General features: G+C 48.2%; 1 protein-coding gene across 1 annotated transcript in view; it reads left to right on the forward strand.

The window, feature by feature from the left end:
• Positions 1-978: 978 nt before the first annotated feature.
• The window catches only part of Bfsp1 (beaded filament structural protein 1), a 30,965-nt gene continuing 10,994 nt past the window's right edge, over positions 979-20,949 (forward strand). The window contains exons 1-5 of the mRNA XM_055602649.1: positions 979-1,538; positions 8,001-8,061; positions 12,709-12,804; positions 15,165-15,257; positions 19,537-19,644. Of these exons, the coding sequence (XP_055458624.1) occupies positions 1,183-1,538; positions 8,001-8,061; positions 12,709-12,804; positions 15,165-15,257; positions 19,537-19,644 (714 nt within the window). The 5' untranslated portion in view covers positions 979-1,182. The remainder of the gene's footprint in view (positions 1,539-8,000; positions 8,062-12,708; positions 12,805-15,164; positions 15,258-19,536; positions 19,645-20,949) is intronic.

The following is a 20,949-nucleotide window of genomic DNA, read 5'->3' on the forward strand; positions in this document are numbered from 1 at the left end:
CCTTCCTTCCTTCCTTCCTTCCTTCCTTCCTTCCTTCCTTCCTTCCTTCCTTCCTTCCTTTCTTGAGACAGGGTTTCTCGGTGTAGCCTTGGCTGTCCTGGACACTTTATAGTCAGAGATCCGCCTGCCTGTGCTGCCTCCCCGAGCGCTGGGATTACAGGCGTGAGCCACCACCACCCAGCTTCAGTTCATTATTTTCAACATCACATTCTACTTTTGAATTTTTAAAAAATTTTTTTTAATATTAATTACAGTTTATTTACTTTGTATCCCAGCTGTAGCCCCCTCCTTCACTTCCTGCCAATCACACCCTTTCTCCCTCATCTCCTCCCTGCCCCTCTCTAACTCCACTGATAGGGGAGGTCCTCCTCTCCTTCCATCTGGCCCAAGTTTATCAGATCTCATCAGGATTGGCTGCAATGTACTTATTTTTCAAAGCCTTGCTATCAAATCGTGTGAATGTATATATTTTAAAGCTTGTTTTCAAGCACAACTGCTATTTCCATAATAAAAGTTAAAATGAAGCATAATGAAATATGTATTTGAGGGCTGGATAGTTTATCAAATCTTCAGACTGCAAGGATTTCTTTTAAGTTCAGAGCACCTACTCTCAACTCCTTGGTGAAAGAGCAAAGGCAAGAATCCAGTGTCACTAATTTTGTTTCCTAAGTCACTGTACATGTTGTAGATTCTTCACAAACACACACACACAAATATTAGTAAGAAATCACTAGAAACACATCTCAACCCTAACATAACAGACTTTTTATAATGGCTTAAAAAACCTGAAAACAACAAATTAAACCGGAGTTATTAAATTCCATAACGAGAGCTAGAAGGGACAGGAGAAAGCGCCAGGCTCTGCTGCAAGCTGGCTTTTGGTCCCCTACACAGTGCCCAGGGGAACCAGTCAAAAGAGCATCATGCGTCTCTTGTCCCCCTGACCCTTCATCCTGTCACAGGGCCACCGGCTCCACAACGGCCAAACAAAGCGATCCTCGCCCGCTGCCCCTTCCATCCCGGAGCTGTATGGACGGCTAATCCAGCACACAAAGCGGCCGCGGCTCCCCATTGTTGGGCTCCCGCCCCGAGGACACGTCTGCTGACCGGCTCTGGAAAGTCCCAGCACGGAGCGCCCGGTTATTTAGCAGGCGCGGAGCAGGGCGCGGCCTCCCGGGAGCCATGTACCGCCGCAGCTACGTCTTCCAGGCCCGCCAGGAGCGCTACGAGCGCGCCCAGCCCGCGGGCCCCGCCGCCCAACCCGGGGGAACCGCGCCCGGCCTGGCGGCGCTGCAGGCGCTGGGCGAGCGCGTGGCCGCCCAGGTCCAGCGGGCCCGCGCGCTCCAGCAGCGCCACGCCGGCCTCCGGCGGCAGCTCGACGCCTTCCAGCGCCTGGGCGAGCAGCCCGGGCCCGAGGACGCGCTCGCCCGCCACATCGAGGCCAATCTGCAGCGCGCCCGGGACCTGGCCGCCGAGCGCGCGCGGCTGGAGAGGCAGGAGGCGGAGGCGCAGCGCGCCCTCGACGAGTTCCGGAGCAAGTAAGGGGCGCGGTCAGCGAAACTGAGGCCCGCCCGGCGCGGGACGGGGCGGGAGGCGTGGGGCAGGTGTAGGTTGTCCTGCAGAGAGGGGCGTAAGGATGCGCGGGTCCCGAAGATACCCACCTTCCAGTTCGATGTCCTTTTCCGATTCCCAGGACATAGTTTTGCTTACTTTTCATGTGTTTTGGGATGTTAGATATAACATGGAGATTTCAGTCCTGTGGTTTGAGTTTTAGGTGCTCACCTTGAGCCAACACCAAATAAGCAAGGTGGTTTACAACACCCGCGAGCTGCCGTCTCCGAGTTCCCAGAGCGCCCAGTTTGGATGGTTATGTCAGCAGACATTACTTCTGTCGGTTCTGGAATTTCAGAATACGTGCTTTCACATGACCGATTTATTTGACTCCGTAATTTTTTTCAATTTAATTTTCATATAGGAATATATTGTACGTTAACCACATTCCTCTCTGGATCCTTCTACTTTCCCTTTTCGTATCTCTCCTCCCTTCCACTCACCTCCCTTTCCCTACACAATTTCATTTCTTTTACTTCATATATATATATATATATAGTAACTGTATAAAATATAGGACCACAAATGAGAGAAAACATATACTAGCTTTTGGAAACTGGCTTAATTGGCTTAATGTGATCATCCATTTTTTCCTGAGAACAACCTAACTTTCTCTAAGGCTGAAAATGCGTATACATTATATGTATTTCATATATATGTCTGTGTGTCTTTACCACACTCTCTCCACCCGTCCCTTCGTTGTTGGACACCTACGTTGACTTCCTAACTTGGCTTTTGGGAGAAGAGCACCGTAATGGTTGGTGCAGTACCCTGCTTTTGAGATGTCCCAGTGTGATAGAACAGCTGGGTCATTTACCTGGGAAGGGGTCTGGGGAAGATCACTCATGCCAAGAATGACTGTGCTGGACACGGAATTCAGATCCACAGGCACCAAGTCTAACTGTCTTCACGGTGTCCTGGGTGACACCTGGGAAGCATGTTGAATGCATGGCTGTGTACACTTTAAAGCTTGTTGTCAAGCTGCAATATCCACAATAAAAGTTACGGTGAAGCATAATGAGAATGTTTACGTGAGAGCTGGATGCTTATTAAGTCCACCAGTCTTTCTGTTTCTGATGCTGAGCCATAGAAACCAGTTCGCAAGAAGGGACCCGAACCTCCGTATCTTGTGCGGAGTAAGCCTTGAGAGAGGCTCCCGCAGAGGTTTTCTTGTCCTGCGCTACAGGCTTCAGAAAAGGGTCGTGGAAAGTCCATTACTGGATTCCTGTAGAGGGTGGCTTAGCCACAGGCTCTCCCTCAGATGATGCTGGTGTCTCAGCAAGCACAGGCTAGCACATGGCCGCAGGCTAGCCTTGGCCTTGGTGCTACCGCTGAGGGTGACCTTGGATTTTTCTTTTTTTCAAGACTGGGTTTGTTTTTGCATAGCCTTGGCTGTCCTGGACTCACTTTGTAGACCAGGCTGGCCTCGAACTCACAGAGATCTGTCAGCCCTAGTGCTGAGATCAAAGGCATGCACCGCCACCGACCAGCAGGACCTTGGATTTTTGATCCTCCTGCCCCCACCTGCCAAGTGCTGGGATCGTAGGTGTGTTTCCCTTTGGTATTGGTGATCAAATCCAGGGCTCTGCAAATTCTGGGCATGCTATCTTCCAGCTGGGCTGCACACCCTTAGTTTCCCCTTCTGGATTTTGTAGGCCACACGATGCCACACTAAGCTGCTTACTCCATTTGGATGGGCCAGTGTCCCTCCTTCATTTGATGGGGTGGTGAAGTGCTCACGGTGTGAAAACACCATCTTAATCAGCTGGCACAGGCTGGCAGGTGGTACTAAATGCATGCACAGCGCCACGTGGCTCACATACCCAAGGCAGCCCGAAGGCCTGCCAGCATGTTCTGGGTCCCCTTATGGCTGTCTCTGCTGTGATCTGGATGAACATGACTTCTGTGAGCCCTCATATTGGAACAGCCATGTTGAGTTTTCCTGGTTCTATCAATTCCTCTGGTTCTGAGTGTGCGGCTACCATGGCGCAGCTCTTCACATGCTGCTGTGGATTTAGGTATCTCATTGACTGATTCGCTGCTCTTGACCCATGGAGAAGTTTGACATGTTGCCTCAGTGGGATTTAAAAATCTTTATAAAACACACAGACACAGCCTACACTCACTGTCATTCATGAACACACACTCATCCTCATTCACGGACACACATACAATCTACACTCATTGTCACTCATGAACACACACACACACACACTCACATATACACTCACACACTGACTCACCCACTTGCAAGCCAAATTTGATTTTTCATTCTCAAGGTAAACTGGTGAGTAGCCAAAGCCAGGTGAGAGTCATGAGGAAAATGGAAACACAAGCCTCGAGGCCCAAAACATGCTAGCCATGCTTTGGGTAGCATCTGGAATGTGAATAATCTCACAGTCATGTTTTCAATGCAGCAAAGACTAAGGAACACAGTAAACAAGAACCATGGGAACAAGGAAAAGCACCAAAATACAGTGATGAATACAGTCAATTATCCCAACTACTGGAAACAAAACTAATTTACATAAACAACTAGATAATGGAAAACAGAGCATGTTTTTACTTTATGAACTCATTGATATGAATATGGGAATTCTTATCATTAGTTTTGCAAAATGAAATCACTTCTTTTTAATATATCTAGACGGATCTTTATAGCATGAAAATTACTCATGAGGCTGTGTTGCTGTGCTCATTATCAAACATGGTGTTAAGCTGCAGAGACTCTTAGATGTTTCTAGCAGGAAAAAGCCATGAGAAAATCAGATTTTTGTTAACAATATTATTCTCAAAGATAATTACCCATTTGAAAAACAAGTTCTGGACCTATTGAATCCACATAAAGAGAAATGGCCCCTTGGCATCATGAAAGGTAGAACTAGTTGGGAGATGCAAGCTGCACGGCCCTCTTGGGCTGGCATGGGGTTTTGGTTGGGTCTGGTTGTGCTTCCAGCCTTTTCAAGTCTGAGAACACAGAGGTTACACACGGCACCTTCCATGTCTGCCAATTGATTCTGACTCCTGGCCAAGGTTTACAGCCGCAGGAAGCTTTGCTTTGTGGGTGGGGCTCAGCGTAAACTAGAGTTGGTTTCCGTGGCGAGTGACAGAAGCTCCAAAGTGGCAGTGGCCTCCTTCGTATGCATTAGGATGGCTAGAGACAGAGGGCAGGGTTTGCAAGGATGGCCGCACTGAGCCGCACTGAGAGTAAGGTGTAGAGGAACAGTGCTTTGGAGAACACTTGCTCCCAAAGCTAAACGCAGCGTTACTTTATGACACAGCATTTTTACTTCTCAGCATCCACTCAGGATACTTGAAAGCTGCCCCTGGACAAGGATTGCTGGACACCCATATTCACAGTAGCACTATTTGCAAAAGCTAAAATGTGTAAGAATGAGTTGCTATGTCGAAGACCAGCTTCGACATTTCAGCTGGGGACAAACTGGGTCAGTGCGTACACGGCTGCCACCTGGCTAGTGACCCGGCAGACTTTTTCTGAGGGTAATTTTCCAGGCTGGAACTGGTGGTTCCCAACTGTGTCTTCCACTGATAGTGGAGAACTGAGGGGCCAAAATTAAATTACTGGTGTTGGCCAGTGCTGGTAGCTTCCTGGCATGGGCGTACGTCTACCATGTAAATGTTGACTAGGGCCATTGGCTCTAGTGTTGGCTTTCCACTGTAGTGGCAAAGCATCTGAAAATAAAAAGAAGGAGGGAAAAAGACACACACACACACACACACTTACACTTGATGATGAAGTAAGATAGATTCAGCAGGTAGTTTCCAACAAGCTTCTTTCTTTATTTTTCTTTATTTAGCTTCTCTTACAGGCTTATTTTATTTTACACACACACACACACACACACACACACACACACACACACACACGTATATACATACACATTCACATATTGCCTGGATGAAGCAAACTCCAGAGAGTGAGCTCCAACCCAGCTTTACATATATACATATACATACACCTGCATCTTGGATGGAAAAATATTCCAACAACCTTGCACACCTATCGTAACACGCATCTTGGCGGATGGTGCAAACGCTGAAGATCGAGTTCCAAACCACACTTTTTCTCCCACAGCTCATCTATCCCAGCTGTTTGTCAGATGTGTGTCTAAGCACATCTGGTATAAACATAAATTAGGATAGCACCCAGCCTTAAAAAAAGAAGGAGATTCGAACACACGCTGCAACAGGAATAAACCTTGAGGACACTCTTCTGAGCCAAATAAGCCAGACACAGGGAGGAAAATACTGGTTCTGCTTATACGAGGTACTTAGAGATGGAGAGTGGAGTGTTGGTTGCCAAGGACTGGGGTGAGGGACCCATGGGGCATTCGTGTTTAATGGGCAGAGAGTTTCACTGTTAGAAGAGTTCTGGCGATGGGGGTGCCGGCTGCTGTGCAGCCACATTGTGAGTACACTTAACACCATGAAATGCACTCTCAAAAGTGCTAAGTCTCCACTTGGAATGGTGACTCACACTTTTAATCCCAGTGTTTGGGAATCGGAGTCAGGCAGATCTCTGAGTTCCAGGCCAGCCTGATATGTACAGAGAGTGCTAGGCTAGCCAGGTCTGCCCCGAGAGGCCTTGTCCCAGGGTGGTGTTAAGAGATGGTTATGCGCACGTCCTGCGCTTGAAAAGGGCCAGTACTCAGTTCCTAGCACCCTCACCAGGAGGCTCACCACAGCCCCTAAGTCCAGCTTCAGGGGATCCAGCTTCCTCTCTGACCTTCACGGCCACCTAACTGATGTGTTCCCGCCCTCCATAAACATAATTGAAGATAAAAGCAAAATATTTAAATGATTGTACATATATTTTACCACCCAAAATATCTAACATTGGCTTATCCAAGATGAAAGTTTTTTTTTTTTTTTTTCTCTCCTGGGTAAAGTCTAGGTGTGCAGTTTAGTATGTGAAATTCTGAAGGTTCTGCACGAACCTCAAGAAGGCAGCGTCCGTGCTGCAAGCTGCAGGATCCATGAGGCAGTGACTCCCTGTTGCCTCCTTTACCCGGAAGGGTCTACACAGACCTATCTTTCTAACCTATTGGTTGAGACTCAGCTACATGAGCACTTCCGGACCAAGGGAGGCGTGGGGAGTGAAGTTCCCTTCTAAGCAGCCTGGTACCTGCTGAACCCTTGGAAGTGCTAGAACCCTTTGAAGAAGAAATGAATTCGTATTGGGTTACATGGAATGGGGGAGGGGACCACTGGGAAGAGCCCTTTTCCCTCTGACCATAAGAATTTCTGGGGTATCTGCTTATCATTTCTTTCTTTGGAAAGAAATTAAGTAGGAGAGAATAGCATATTCTTAACGTCAAGGGGCTGGTAACTGGGCGTGAACTGGGGGCTCCCTTGCTCAGCCTAGGTGTTGTGGTCCTCTGTTGTTTTCAACAAAATCTCAAATGTTCAGTTTTGCCAATAAAGACTCAAGAACCAGGTACTGGGGTAGAAAACCTGCCAGCTCAGAGAGGCAGAGAAAGCACCCAGCTGGCCTTACTCCTTGGCCAACATATCAAAAAGAAAAAGAGAAACCTTCTTCCCCAATCCATCTCAAAATACCCCTAAACTCAATGTCCCCCTTACTTCCTGTGCTTGCTCCTCTTGACGTCCTCTTACTCGCTATGCTTTTTCCCTATGTTCACTTCCTGCCAACTGGTTGCTTTTTCCACCTCTTGACCTTGGGTTCACTTTATTTAATTCTGTTTATGATACTCAGCAGAAAGCTTTGGATTAAAAGTGTGCTAGGGCTGAGCCACACCTAGAAAGGGGTTTTTCCAGTAAACCACACAGTCTCACGGTCCTCCTGGTTGTGCAGTAACCACTTTACCACCAAGCCCTAGCCCTAGACCCTGGGGAGAGGCGCTCAGCTGTGTTCCTGTCTCTCCCCCAAAGGTAGCAGCAGTCTCTGTCTGTAGTTGTGAGGGTGAATAATACAATAGCAAAAGATTGACATGTCACAGGCGTGAACGAAGAGGCCAGTTTAGGAAATCTGTCGTTGGTTAGGGACTGAACAGGGCAGCCTTCCTATCTCCACTCTGAGGCGGTGCTTGGCTTACAGCTCTGCTCAAACATAATCCCCTTATCCTCAGGTGCTGGATGGGAGGCAGCTGAGGTGTCCCAGGATGGAAGACTTCTGTCTCGTTTATATTTTCCCATTATTCACATTTTCTATGTGCTTGGTGGTGTGAAAATTATTGGGAAGCAGTGGGCAAGGAAACGTGGAATTAGCTATTTCTTTAAAATTGAAATTCTCTTCTTAAAGAAAAGGGCACGGTATTATCTGAGATTGAACTTTACACTGGCAGTGTGATCTGTACCCGAGAAAGCCCAGAAGCTGCCTAACTCTTGCCTGTGTGTCCAATTTGCAGGTACGAAAATGAGTGTGACTGTCAATTGGTGCTAAAGGAAATGCTGGAAAGACTTAACAAGGTGGGTAGAATACGGCCTTGGATTTAAGTAGTTCCCGCACAGCTACTAGATAGTAAGAGTGCTTGCTTCCTACAAGCCTCTTCCCTTTATATTATCATTTGTCTGTTTCTTGCTACCGTTTTCTTCCTTGACTTCTTAATTTCAATTAAATCTTGGTGAGTGAACTGATATACCGGTTCACTTATGCACCTTATGACACGTGTGGTCCCATGAAAGAAACGTAGACTGTGAAGCTGATAATGTGATGCTAAGGTGTATTAACCTATTATCCATAATATAACAAAACACCCAAGGATGAGTAATTTGAAAAACAAAAACAAATCAGAGTTCTTTATCTCACAGATTTGGAAGTTGCAAATACAAACACATGCCACTGGTGAAGGGGGCCCCTGGCTTAGTTCAGTTATGGTGAAAGGCTTTAGTTCAATTGCGGAAGCCTGTGAGGTGAGCTTGCATGGCAAGCTAGGAAGCCACAGCTGGGGTAAGGGCTATAAGGCTCTCCCACTGTGCCCCACCTTTTGAAGGTCCTGCCACCTCTTAACCCCTCTGCCCTGGGGATCAAGCTCCCAATCCATGGAGTGTTTCTAGGCTATCAAGATACGGCAGCATTACAATACCCCACTTATGTTTTACTCAGTAGGCTGACCAGAGATGGAGGCTAATAGTCTTGAGGTTGCTTCTCTGAAGCAAAGACTCATGGAGGAGAGGAAGAAGTGCCCATTTCCCTTGAAGCTCCCTATTTTTGAAGAATAGAGAAACAGCCACAGGTTCCAGAGAAGGATTCTGGAACATTCCTGCAATAGTTGTATAGAGTTGTCTTTTGGGAGGCAAAAGTGGCTAGAGCAAGCCACTCTTTTGAAGGGAAATAAAACCCTCAACATAACACTTAAAGAGTGTGGCCAGAGTTAGTCACATACTCAGCCTTTTGATGGATCAAGAACTGCAGATGGCTTTTAAGTAAGTATTCAGGCTGTGTAACCTTTATGACTCATCACCACATATATATACTTAGATTACTGGTTACTAATGATTCCTGTAGTTTTCTTATCAGTTGAGACGGGCTCTAAGGACTAACCTTTAAAGCTTTAACATTGACAATTTCAATTGCTGTAGCTTCTTAAAAACTTTTTAATTATTAAATTCTTAAAGACAATGAAAAGCCGTTCAAAGGTTGGCTCACACACGTGTGCTTCGTCTGCCTCTGAAGTCTCTTGGCGAAAGAGCAGGGGGTGCTGGCGCCCAGGGCAGGAGAGGGGGGACATGAAGCGACCACCTACCGGGTTGCTGGCTTCCGCAGGCCAAGAGAAGAGGAGAGGCGGGGCCTGGGGAAGGAGGCCTTTAGGAGGAGGCTGGAGTGTGGAGAGGCGTCCGGGGAAGGAATGGAAGGCAGAGGAAGAGCAAGGAGAGTGCAGAGGGAGAAAGCAGAGCAGAGAAAATGAAGCCAAGGAGAGAGAGAGGAGCCCAGTTCACCCAGAGCCTCTGTCCTGCAGATGCAAAAAGCAACTTGCAACATTTTGTTTTGGGAAGATTTTTTGATACCCAGGGTTGAAGGAAAAGACGTTTTAAATTAAATCCCAGCTTGCAATGCCTTTAATGAACTTGGATCTCCACTTTTCAGCAGCTGGGTTTTGACGGAAGCCTCAAATTCTTGTGAAAAAGTTGTCAAGGCTGATTGTCAAGGGTGCCTTGAACGTTAATTATCTCTCTGGTTCCTTTCTCACAAATGGCTGCAGAGGCTGCTTGTGATGTACCTCATTGGTTGCTGCTTTCACAGCATGTGCACAGCCTGGCTTCCATCCCCTGCATGGTGGGGTGGGGCTGTCAATGTCCTGGACCACCTGGCACTTCACTGTGTGGCCTCCGACCTGGGAGGGTGTTGCAATCCTTGAGAGTATGTGCATTTCCAGCTAGCTCTCTGGTGGGGTGATCTGTTTTGTGAACCGCCTACCCCCCCCCCCCCCGTTTCCAGCTCTCACCATATCAGGGTTGGATTATTTTCTCAAATTAGACAGTTGACACAGGCAGTCATTCTGAAAAATCTGGATGCTTCTGTTGCTGCAGCGTTTGGAAATTCAGCTGACAGCATCTCTGGCATAATGAAAACACAGGCGTCTACACATTTCTGAGCTCTGGCACAAATAAAAGAACATCGCTTTCAAAACAAAGTCTCATCATATCAGCAACTGCACAGTCCTGAAGCGCTGGCTCACCTTTGGAATTTTCAGGGCAGGTTAATACATGATTATCTCCCAAGCAAGACATGCACTTACAAAAGCATTGGATTATCCTATTTTAAAGACAAGGGCTGCATTAATATTATTGCCACAGGTGGCTTTGAATATTGCTTTATTGGAGCCAGTGCTGGTCCTGGCATAATCCCCAGGGGGAGGTGTGGATGGATGGTAGGGGTCTGGTAGGATGGCTCTCCATTCTGCATCCCAGAAAAGCCCATGGGCAGGGTCCAAGTCCTGTTGTCATTTGTTATTTTCCGTTAATGAATGGAGGGACCCACCAATCTCTCTAAAAGACTTTAGGCTTTGAACTGTGGTTGCCAGAGTCCTAAGTTTGGTGGAAGGGACACTGAGGGACTAGGACTGCTGGACAGATATCTGTTTGTGGTCCTCTATGATCTGCAGGAAAATGATTCAGTGTGCTTCACACCCCAACAGGTAAAAAAATAAACTAAGCACCTGCTTTGATCTTATACAGTGCTTTACATGTCACTTGAAGGAAGGTACCAATGGCTTTAAGGTGCCAGTGAGCAAACCAATGTTCTCCGCAGTTTATTCCATCTGTAAGATTGGGAGTGTTTGATCTCTCTTAGATCAGGGACAAGGGGTGCTTGGACTAATTTTTAATTCTCCTTCAGCTCCAGCAATCGTGGGTCAAATGTAGGTTTGTCAATAAGACTCGCCCATCCCAGCCTACCCTTCTAGGCTTTAAGGAGACAGAGGGAAAGCAGAAAACATCCAGGAAATTGGCTCTGTGTCTTTGTCCAACGCTCCTTCACATCTGTCTCAGATATTGCTGTGTCTCTGTGAGGAGTTAGCCCCAGCTCCCAGTGGGGAGCCACTGCACAGCAAACTGCTGCTCCTGGAGGAGGTGGAGCTACATCCAAAGCCCATGGAGGCACGAGGAGACTTCCTGCCCCAGCTCTCCAGTGCCACAGGTGTAAAAACAGCACTGGCTGGGAAGCCTACTACAGACAGATCCCGCTATAGAGTCAGAATTTCTCTGTCCTGGCTGTCAGCATCAGACAGCTGAGGTTCTTCCTTTTATAAGAACAGTTAGAGAATCAAGTGACATTCCAGAGAATGCATTCCAAGGACTTTGCTGGACTACTGGCCAATATGGAGTGTCTCCACAAATTTGGCCATCCACTTGTCTTTGCTATCTTAACTCTCTCACTGGAAAGAGAGTTTATGAGTTAGTATCTCATAAACAGTTTGATCAAACTGGTATCCACCTTTTTTAATGAAAAGCCATTCCTAGCATTCATCATGAGAAGCTCGTAAGAGGTCTCTAAAAAACCATTTGGCAATGTCTGATATCGGCAGGTGTGCCTAGGCAGTGTTGTCTTGGGGAATGGGGATTCCTGATAAACCTGTAATTTCACACCAAACACACTGAAGCATTTCAGCCAATTTCAGACAGCCTTTACAATTATTGTTATTATTATTATTGTGTGTATGTATATGTGTGTGTATGATGTGAAGTGAGGATGGGGGTACATGCCATGAAGTGTGTGTGTGTGCATGCGTGTGAGAGAGAGAGCGGGTGGGAGAGAGGGGGTGTGAGTGTGTGTCTGTGTGTCTAAGTGTGTGTGTGTGTGTAGGTCAGAGGACAGCTTTGTGGAGTCAGTTCTCTCCTTCCACCTTTATATAGGTTTGGTCTTGAAACTCAAGTTACGGATGACAAGATAGAGGACAGATATAGATGTCTGTAAATCTTAAGGATATTTGGCTTTTCCTTGATAAGGTTTCTGAAGCCTGGCACTACGGACATTTAGGCTGTGATCGTCTTTGTTGTGTGAGTGTGAAGGGGGCGGACTGTGTATTATAGGGTACCTAGAGCAGTCTTCATGTCCCCTATCATTCAGGTACTGACAGTAATAAGGATCTCTAGACATTGCCAAATGTCAGTTCTAGCAATGATAAGAACTACTGTTCTCAGCCAGGCCCAGTGACCGCCTGCTGCTTTATTTAGAACACTTCCTCCTAAAATAAAATAAAAATAATAACAAAAAAAGAATGTTTCCTCTAGGGCTGGCAAGATGGCTCAGGATGTAAAAGCACTTGCTTTACGTGGCTGATGCCCCGAGTAGGGTCCCAGGAACCCATGGCAGGAGAGAATCCAGTCCTGAAAGTTGTCTTCTGACGTCCACACGTGCAAGATGGGTCACATGCACACACCTGCAACCTGTATACACACACATGCACTCACACATGCATACACACAGTGAGAGAGAGAGAGAGAGAGAGAGAAAGATGAGAGAGAGCAAGAGAGAGAGAGAGAGAGAGAGAGCAGTGTCCTAGACCCACTGAACAAGAATCTGTTTTAGTAAGTTTCCACGTGGTTCCTGTGTTTGTAACTGGTTCACTTTACACTCATGTCCTCGTGTGACCCTGGCGTGGCCCTTTGTTGCAGGAAGCTGACGAAGCCTTATTGCGTAACCTGCACCTTCAGCTGGAAGCACAGTTTCTGCAGGCGGATATCAGTGTGGCCAAGGACAGGTACAAAAAGGTAACTGCCGGGTGTGGGAAGACCCTTCCGGAAGCCCAGTTTGAGTTTGCCTGCACAGGAGATTACTAGTGCCAGCGGCTTGTGATTGCATCCGCCTGAGCCAGCCACTGCACAGACAGCACCCGCCTAGCCAGAGCTGCATCGTCAGCGGGCAGGTCCAGGGCGTGCTGGGGACGGTTGGCTTTAGTGCCTGTGCTGCACGTTGTCATTTACAAGATGGTTTAGGAAGCTCTGTCTCTAAGCATTCAACTGCTTTCTCTCAGAAAAGTGCACAGGAGGGAGAAGTTGTGTGTGTGTGTTTAAGGTCTTGTGCTACAGCCTTTAGCTCTGCCTTTGAGGCAGTCAGTTAACACCTTTTTTTAGGAGCCCTGTTTTTCAGAGTGTCCTGACCTTTCCCCTTCCTTACCCGCCTCTCACAAGTGATGCTAGGGGTTTTGGTGTACAGGAAGTCAGATCCTGTGTAATTGTGAGTGAGTAACGTGGCCTAGCTAGGCTGGTCCTTATCTTCAGAATGCCAGTGACATCCTCTGTGGTGCTGCTGTGTGGGTTAACAATGGGTTAATGGAAAGGGAAGACAGGCTCTGCTCTACTTCTGTCCATATTGTAACCCGAATCTCAGGGCTGTTGTGCCTTGACTTACCAGGAGAAGCCCAGACAGGAATGGGTAAAGGGAATGAGGTGATTTACAGATGACACTGGAATTCAGTGGCTTTCTGTCTTCCTTGTTTTGTAGAAAAGAGGAGGCAAAAGCCAGAGAATGTCCTGTGTAGATTTAGCTGCAAATTGCTAGGGGTGTGAGGACCCTTTTCCTGGAGTGAAGGGAGAGTTTTTTATTTGACCTCAGGGCCCCATCTGTTCTCACCAAGGCTGGACTTTCTGGGAAAAACTTTCACTGTGTGAGGCCCAGTTTTGAAGGGTCCTTGTTTCACGATACAGTATCTGTACCTCTTTGCCGAGGACCTTGTAGAGGTTGAAAACTGCTCCATTTCCTAGGAAATATTGGGGAGTTTCGGTACCCATGGAGCCTCATTCAGTGACTGACGGGAGTCTGTGTGTAAACCCCCTGGGTTCCTCCTGTCTGGGCAGCAGGACCTCGATGAAATTGGCAGCGTGAGCTCTGTGCTCACGGGAGCGCAGTGGATGGCAATGCCCCCCCCCCCTAGTCTTCCCTGTCCTGTCAGCTACACGGCCTGCATCATTGCCCTGTTCAGCTGTCTGTACCCAGATTTTTCTCTGGGAAACACTTTTAGGGAAACGCAGCCGCAACCAAAGATAGCCCAGAGCCAGGCAAGGGCCCTGTGTTCCTCCCTCCCCACCTCCCGTGTGTGCCCAAAGTGCTTCCTCCCTGGCACCCGGCCTCTCACCAGGCCCTTGTCTGTTTCCTTTCCACACCTTCCAGCTTCCTTGTATTTATCTTATTGAAGGCTGAGAGCAATGTCTGGGGGCAGTTTCAGAGCAGTGGGAAGCACTCCGGAGACTTTTAGAACAATAACCAGGAGGGTGGGAAGCTTCCAGTCATTATCTGTTGGGTCCCGGCCTGAGAGGAGAGGCTCAAGTCAGCTCTGATGAGCGGAGCCGGGACAGTGACCCGTGTTCCCGTTGTATTAGTGGAGGACTATGGGACAGTGTGTGTGTGTGTGTGTGGGGGGGGGGGGGATCGGTCTTACCGGGAGGCCAGTGGTTGCTCTTTTTCATTCATGGGCTAGGGCTCACATAGCTTCCCGGACAAGTTGACCAGTGGTCAGCCAAGGCTGTTTTTTTGTGGCAGGCTGTGTTATCAGTCTTTGCTCAAAGCTGGGAATGGTGCATTGGCTGGTAAAAGTCACCAGACATCCCTATGGATAGTTAGCCCTGTTTCATGAAAGGACTCCATTCTAGGAGACTTTAACGGCTAGCCTGAGAAAACACACACACACACACACACACACACACACACACACACACACACGAATGCACTCACACTCAGTAAGTCATTTAGCCTAAGCATGGCTGCTAGAGCTGCCTTCTCCCTGAAACACCGTCTTGTGCTGTCAGGTCTTGGTAGCTTGCAGGCCTTGTTTGGTGCCTTTTCCTCTCATGCACCTGCACCCAGGGCTCTGTGAAGCCAGTGCAGTGTATGAAGGTAACTGAAGGGAGATGGCAACGGTAAGCCCAAGTTTACTAGTTCTTCAGCAGATGTGGAATGCCCACTCCAGGGGGCCATGGCCAGCAGCTGCAGCTTATCCCTTTGTCCCGGATGTAATCACAGGATACGTGGAACAACAGGATACGTGCACTCACTCATTCCAGGCTCACTTAGGATGGGAGAAAAGGATTCTGGCAGCTCAACTTACAGTGAAACTATTTTCCCTCTGCAACAGAATCTTCTGGAGATCCAGACCTACATCACCATTCTGCAGCAGCTCGTTCAGACTGCTCCACAAGTGTCCCTGGTCACTGGTGAGATGAGGGAGGTAAGAAAGGGAGCTGTGGCCACAGGGAAAACTATCAGTCCTGGGGAGGCCGTGCTCTGAGTCTCTACTTACGTTCCTGTGGACCGAGTTGACCTCAGAGATCCTGGAGAAGCCCTGGGTCAGACTGCTTCTGGGTAAGATAGCTTCTCCCTGCATCTGAGTGGCGTTCAAGTGTGAGGTCTGTTCTTTGTTCAAGTGGTAAACGCTGATAGATTCCAGAGGCCATAGATGTGTCCCTTCACACCACCTTAGGTATTTTCTCCTAGGAAGCGTGGTCTGTTCTCTCTTGCATACTTTGTTAGTATTCTGTGTGTTGGCATAACGTTCTTTTGAAATGTATACACCTTACCCTTGTTCATTCAAATGCTGATTTCTTCCCCCTCCCCGTTTCAATCCAGATATTGCATTGTGATACTTATTCTAAGCATCACCTGTCTCAACTTTGTGTAAACATCCAAAATAAAACAACCAGCCACAGTGTTGAGCAATGGAGAAGAAAGAGTAGGTGGGAGAGGGGAGGAGCCAGAGGACAGGAAAAGAATGTGAGGCAAAAGGGTGGGGGCAGAGCGAGGAGAGCAGGGCTGGAGAAGAGATCTTGGAATGAATGGAGAATGAACCAGACATAAGATTTCACAAAAAGCAAGTATAATGGGTAAAATCTAAATGTTAGGAAACTATGAGGGCTTGGAGGTTTAAGAGGGAGTAATTATTGCCCAGCATTGTGTTCTAGGTTAACTAAATAAATCATAGTCTCTGTGTGGTGATTTGGTTATGCAGCTGTTTAGGATTAACAGCAAGCTTTACCAGAAGATATATCAATAGTAAATATTAATCATCACCTACAACGTCTGTGTTAGTCTCTTTTCTGTTGCCAGCGGCACAGTGATAAAATGGGTAAGCCAAGAAAAGAGGAGAAGAAAAGAGGATCGAGGCGTTGACTTATACTTCTGGAGATGCAGGGTCAGGGGACTTTGTCTAGGTACAGTTTTCACTGGGCACTGCCCAGTGTGGTTCAGAGCACTACAAGGCAACAAGTCCTGTGTGTGTTGTGTGTGTGTCTGTGTCTGTGTGTGTCTGCCTGTCCATCCACGTCTGTGTCCTTTGATTTTTCTCTTCTCAAAAAGTTAACAGGATCCATCAAGGGAACTACACCCTGATGACCTCATTTACTTTCTAATCTTCAACCTCATTTCCTTTCTAATGGCCTCGTTGTGGTCTTGACTAACCTCCCCCTCTTTTGTCTTTTGAGACAGGCTTGCTCTATAACCCAGGCTGGCCCTGAACTTGCAGTCTTCCTGCCTCAGCCTCCTGAGCATTGGGATTATGAGTATGGACCTCCATCTTCTCAGTGCTTCACAGAAGGGATTAAAATCCAGCAGGAAAGCTCAGAGGGACCATATATCTGCTCTATGCAGCCATAGTTGCACTCCCTCTGGTTATGGAGGGTGCCTGTCTTACATTCCCGACAGAGCTTACTGTCTCAACCTTCATTTTGGTTCTTCTTTTATTTTTCTGCTAGGTATGTAGTGATTCTAGTTGTGGTCTGAGCTGACATCCTCCAGTAACTATTTATGTTAAGTATGTGTTTATTTACTATTCATGGATATTTTTTTGGTGAGGTATCTGTTCACCTCTTTTGTCCATTTCTTAAAGTACGGATGTGTCTAAGCCTATTAGTGTTGCTATAATACAGTACCGCAGACTGAATAATTTATAAAGTACAGAAGTTTGTTTCTCATGGTCTGGAGCCTGGGAAGTCCTCGTTCAAAGCTCCAGCTCCTGGTTAGGGGTTGTCTTGGGCTCCCTTACTTGGTAAAAGGGGGAAAGGGAAAATGGGGCAAGTCCCTGGGCCTCACATGTCAGAAGAACAGGACAGGAGAAGCCATTCCCACGAGCTCGTCTATTTCTGAGGACCGAGAACCTCCAACCAGGCCCCATTCTCAACTCTGCTCTGTTGGGAATTTGTTTGGGGGACATCCAAACAGTAGCAGGCTGTTGGCTTTTTTATTCTCGTTAGCAGTTTGGTCATAGAATTGAAACTTAGGAAACTTAGCAAATACATTTGCAAGGGCCAGTCTGTTCATGACCCTGTGAGCCTATGGCACGTGTGAGAGATTTAAAATCCTTTTTCCAGTCTAAAACTTCCATTTCCCTTTTGAGTTAGCTGCTTGGCAGGATACTGGGCATTTTGTACATTTAAGCATAGAAAAAGAGATGCAAATTAAAATCAGAATGCTGCCTGGATATGCAGCTCAGTGGTTAGGGTGTGCTTTGAATGTTCAAGGCTTGCCTTTGACCCTCGGTTTCAAATGTAATGAAAGAAGCAAAATGCCACTCTGTCCTTTCTTCAAGTGGTTAGGGTAAGCTGGCACAGGTTTGGCGAACTGATTGGTCAGATTCCGATAGGGGTTTTTATTGTTTGTTTTGTTTTTCAAGGATGACCCAAGATAGTGCCTCTGTGTCCTGGTGCCTTCGCAGTTCCCTGGAAGTGTGCTCAGGTCATGCCCCAAGGCAGGGCAAGGACTCCTCCGAGCAGAACTAGGTGCTTTTGAAGCAGGCAGGGGTCAGCCAGACTACAGAACCAGAGCTCGCTCTGTGTTTTAATTTTAACTTAATTACAAAACACCTCACGGCTGAAAGGTCCCTGCTGCAGTACCTTTGGTAATGGCTGTTGCACTCAGGAGCTCACAGTAGGCCTCATTACCTGCACAGGGCCTGCGCTCTCGAGACTGTGCTGGTCAGCATGGGTGGGGTGGGGCTCTCAGCTCCAGCCTTTCCCTAAGAGCCAGTGGCTGTTGATGGCAGTGGCGTGTCCTGTTCTGTTCTCTGAATCTTAGCTCAGGAGTTCTGCACATTGGTTAGTTAGGCAGACACCTGCAGGTTCATTTCATTGACTCTTCTGCTTTTTATCCCTGGAAATCTATGAAAGTCACCTTTTCAAAAATGAGCATTGCTAAGGGTTGAATGTGAAATGTCCTTTGCAGGCTCATGTGTTTGAATGCTTAGTCCCTCGTAGGTGGCTTTCTTTTGGGGGAGGTTATGGGACCTTTAGGAGGTCGAGGCTGGCTGGGGGAAGTGGGCCAGGCTGTAGCATTTCCTTCTGTGGTTAGTTGGCACTCTTGTTTGAGGGTGTGGTGGTGAAGTACATTCACGGTAGGAGCAGGAGGAGGGGGTGGGGGGCTGGGACCCAGAATCTCTTTCAAGGGTCCTCCACCTCCTGTCTCCCCTGTAAGGCTCCCTTCTGAAGGCTTCACGTCTCTCCACACTGCACACATTAATGACCAAGCCTTCAACACATGAACCTCTGAGAGCCACGTGTGGCAGCAACTTGTGATCTGTCTGTCGGTGAGCAGGGGCTGCCTTCTGTGGATGGCTAAACATGGAGAGCGCTTGGTAGCGACTCCGGTCAGTCAGAGTTTACAGGGCTTTGAGGCCGTGTCCTGCATGCTGACGGCAGGGCTCCTGGACTGTCAGCCATGTGAATCACTGGTATTTTTGAGTAGGTGGAGAGAGAGGCAAGTCAGGACAGGGCGTGGAAGGACCGGAAGGGGCCTTCCTTCTGGACTGCCCCACTGATCCTCCATAGGCTAGTGTCCTGGCCTCATTAGGCTTTGCTTTCCTTTCACCATTTGGGGCTGGGTGGCTCCCTGCTGCTCTGGCATAGCTGATGGATGGCTCAGTGCACAGAATGATTTTCATCTTTACAGACACAGAACCCGGAGCCAAATAAGCATCTGCATTCTGCAGTTCTCTTTTCACAAAAGGGAAGACAGAGGCTTTGAAAGTCAAATGTCTGTCAGGCTAGCCAGCCTTGGCACAAATAGGTCTCTGCTTGGACCTCTTGATCTTTGTTGTCTGCCTTTCACTCTTGAGTAGGGACTGGTTCAGACAGTGGCCACCGTCTGAGTGGCCTGGGCGAGGCAGGCTGAGCTGTTGTCACAGGACCTCTTAGTTTATCACTCACAGCGCTGAGGCTGGAGGCCCAAGATCAACGTGCCCGCAGAGTTGGCATTGTTGCAGGCTCTTGCTAATGGTGTGCCCGCATGGTGGTGGGTGGGAGGGTAGGCCGCTGTTAACTCTGCTTTTCTCCTAAGTACCAACTCCTCATGGAGCTCCATTTTTATGACCTTGTCTGACCCTTGTCACCTTCCAAAGGTTCCCCCTCACTAACGCCTTGCCAACTCAGGCATTGGCACGTGAACTGAGGGGAATACAAAGAAGGGCCCTGCCCTTTCATTGCCCTAGTTCATCCTGGTCTGAGTCTGGTCTCCTCTTGCAGGAGAAGCTGCTGACGGAGCGGGAAGTAGCTGCACTGCGGAGCCAGCTGGAGGAGGGCCGGGGGACACTCACCCACCTGCAGGCGCAGAAGGCCGAGCTGCAGGCCCAGGTACGCTCCACAGCCCTCTAGGGATCCTCTGCCGACCTAACTGACACAGCACAGGCAGGCAGAGGTCTCTGCCTCCGAACACCTGCGTGCCCTGCATGATAGCGATCTGAATAGGTGAGCAAATGCCTTGGTTTGCCCCGGGCTGAGGTTTCCCACCCCAGGCTGAGGTTTCCCAGGATGCGTGAGTTTTAGCTACATGGCTATTAAGGGTCCTGGGAAAATGGAGGCAGGGACACGTGGACATCCAGCGTCATGGTGGTTCTGCTCTCGTCACCATCTGAGCCGGGCCTGTCTCTACCAAGGGCAATAACCCATTTCATCATGGATCCCTTTGCCAGTGTCGGGCTTGTCAACAGTGAGAAGAAACAAACACGCATCAGGGGTTTAATTGCACATCCACTCAAGTCTGGGCATTCCTGTTTTTCCTTTCTGATGCTCCTCCTTTGAACTGGGTGATGGTCTGAGAAGAGTGCCCACATGTGGGTGGAAGGCGGGTTGTGCCCGTGTTCGAGTCTCATTAGATACCTCTGCTGGTGCGAGGCTCATGTCTCTGTTTCTTTTTAGTTTCGGCTTTCATGGTTCACAGCCTGGGCCCCTTCACACGTTCTTTCTTGCTTCCAGGTGGGTTTAAATGCTGCACTTCAGAGCTGGGTCACCACATGTGGCCAAGCAGTCAGTCGACACTTCAGCAGGCAAGAACACTCAAGGAATAAGGGGAAAATCTAAAATTCTGACTATAGACCCACAGGCCACTCAGGCCCTACCTTTTAGAGCCCACGGCACGAAAACCTAAAGCTTTACCTGGGTTTGCATTTCGTCTCTCTGACATTCTGTTTTCCATTCCCACTGGGCCCCTCACAAAGCTCTCACTGTGAAGCATTCCTAGGGGCCACTGGAGAGCAGCTGGGGACTGTGATTGTCACTGAGGCTGATGATCACAGGGGAGAAACTGAATCATTAAAATGCCTAGCCATGGCCAGGGTCTGGATACTTCTTAGTGACTGTGGTGGCCAAGGACCTGAGAGGAGAGAGAGAGAGAGAGAGAGAGAGAGAGAGAGAGAGAGAGAGATGGGGAGGAAAGAGTGGGGAGGGCAGAAGGGAGAGATGGAAATGTTTATGTAGAGAATGTGTGTGGTGTGTGCATATCTGTAGGACATGTATATGTATGTGGTATGTTTGCATGTGAAGTCTGGTGTGTGAGTGTAGGCGATGCGTGTGTGTTTGCTGTGTGTTTGTAGACAGAGTATATTGCAAAGTGTGTGGTATGCATAGTGCATATATATATAACTTGAAGGGTGTGTGTGG

Source organism: Psammomys obesus, unplaced genomic scaffold, assembly GCF_907164565.1.
Source record: "Psammomys obesus unplaced genomic scaffold, mPsaObe1.curated_primary_1811, whole genome shotgun sequence".
Taxonomy (NCBI): Eukaryota; Metazoa; Chordata; class Mammalia; order Rodentia; family Muridae; genus Psammomys; species Psammomys obesus.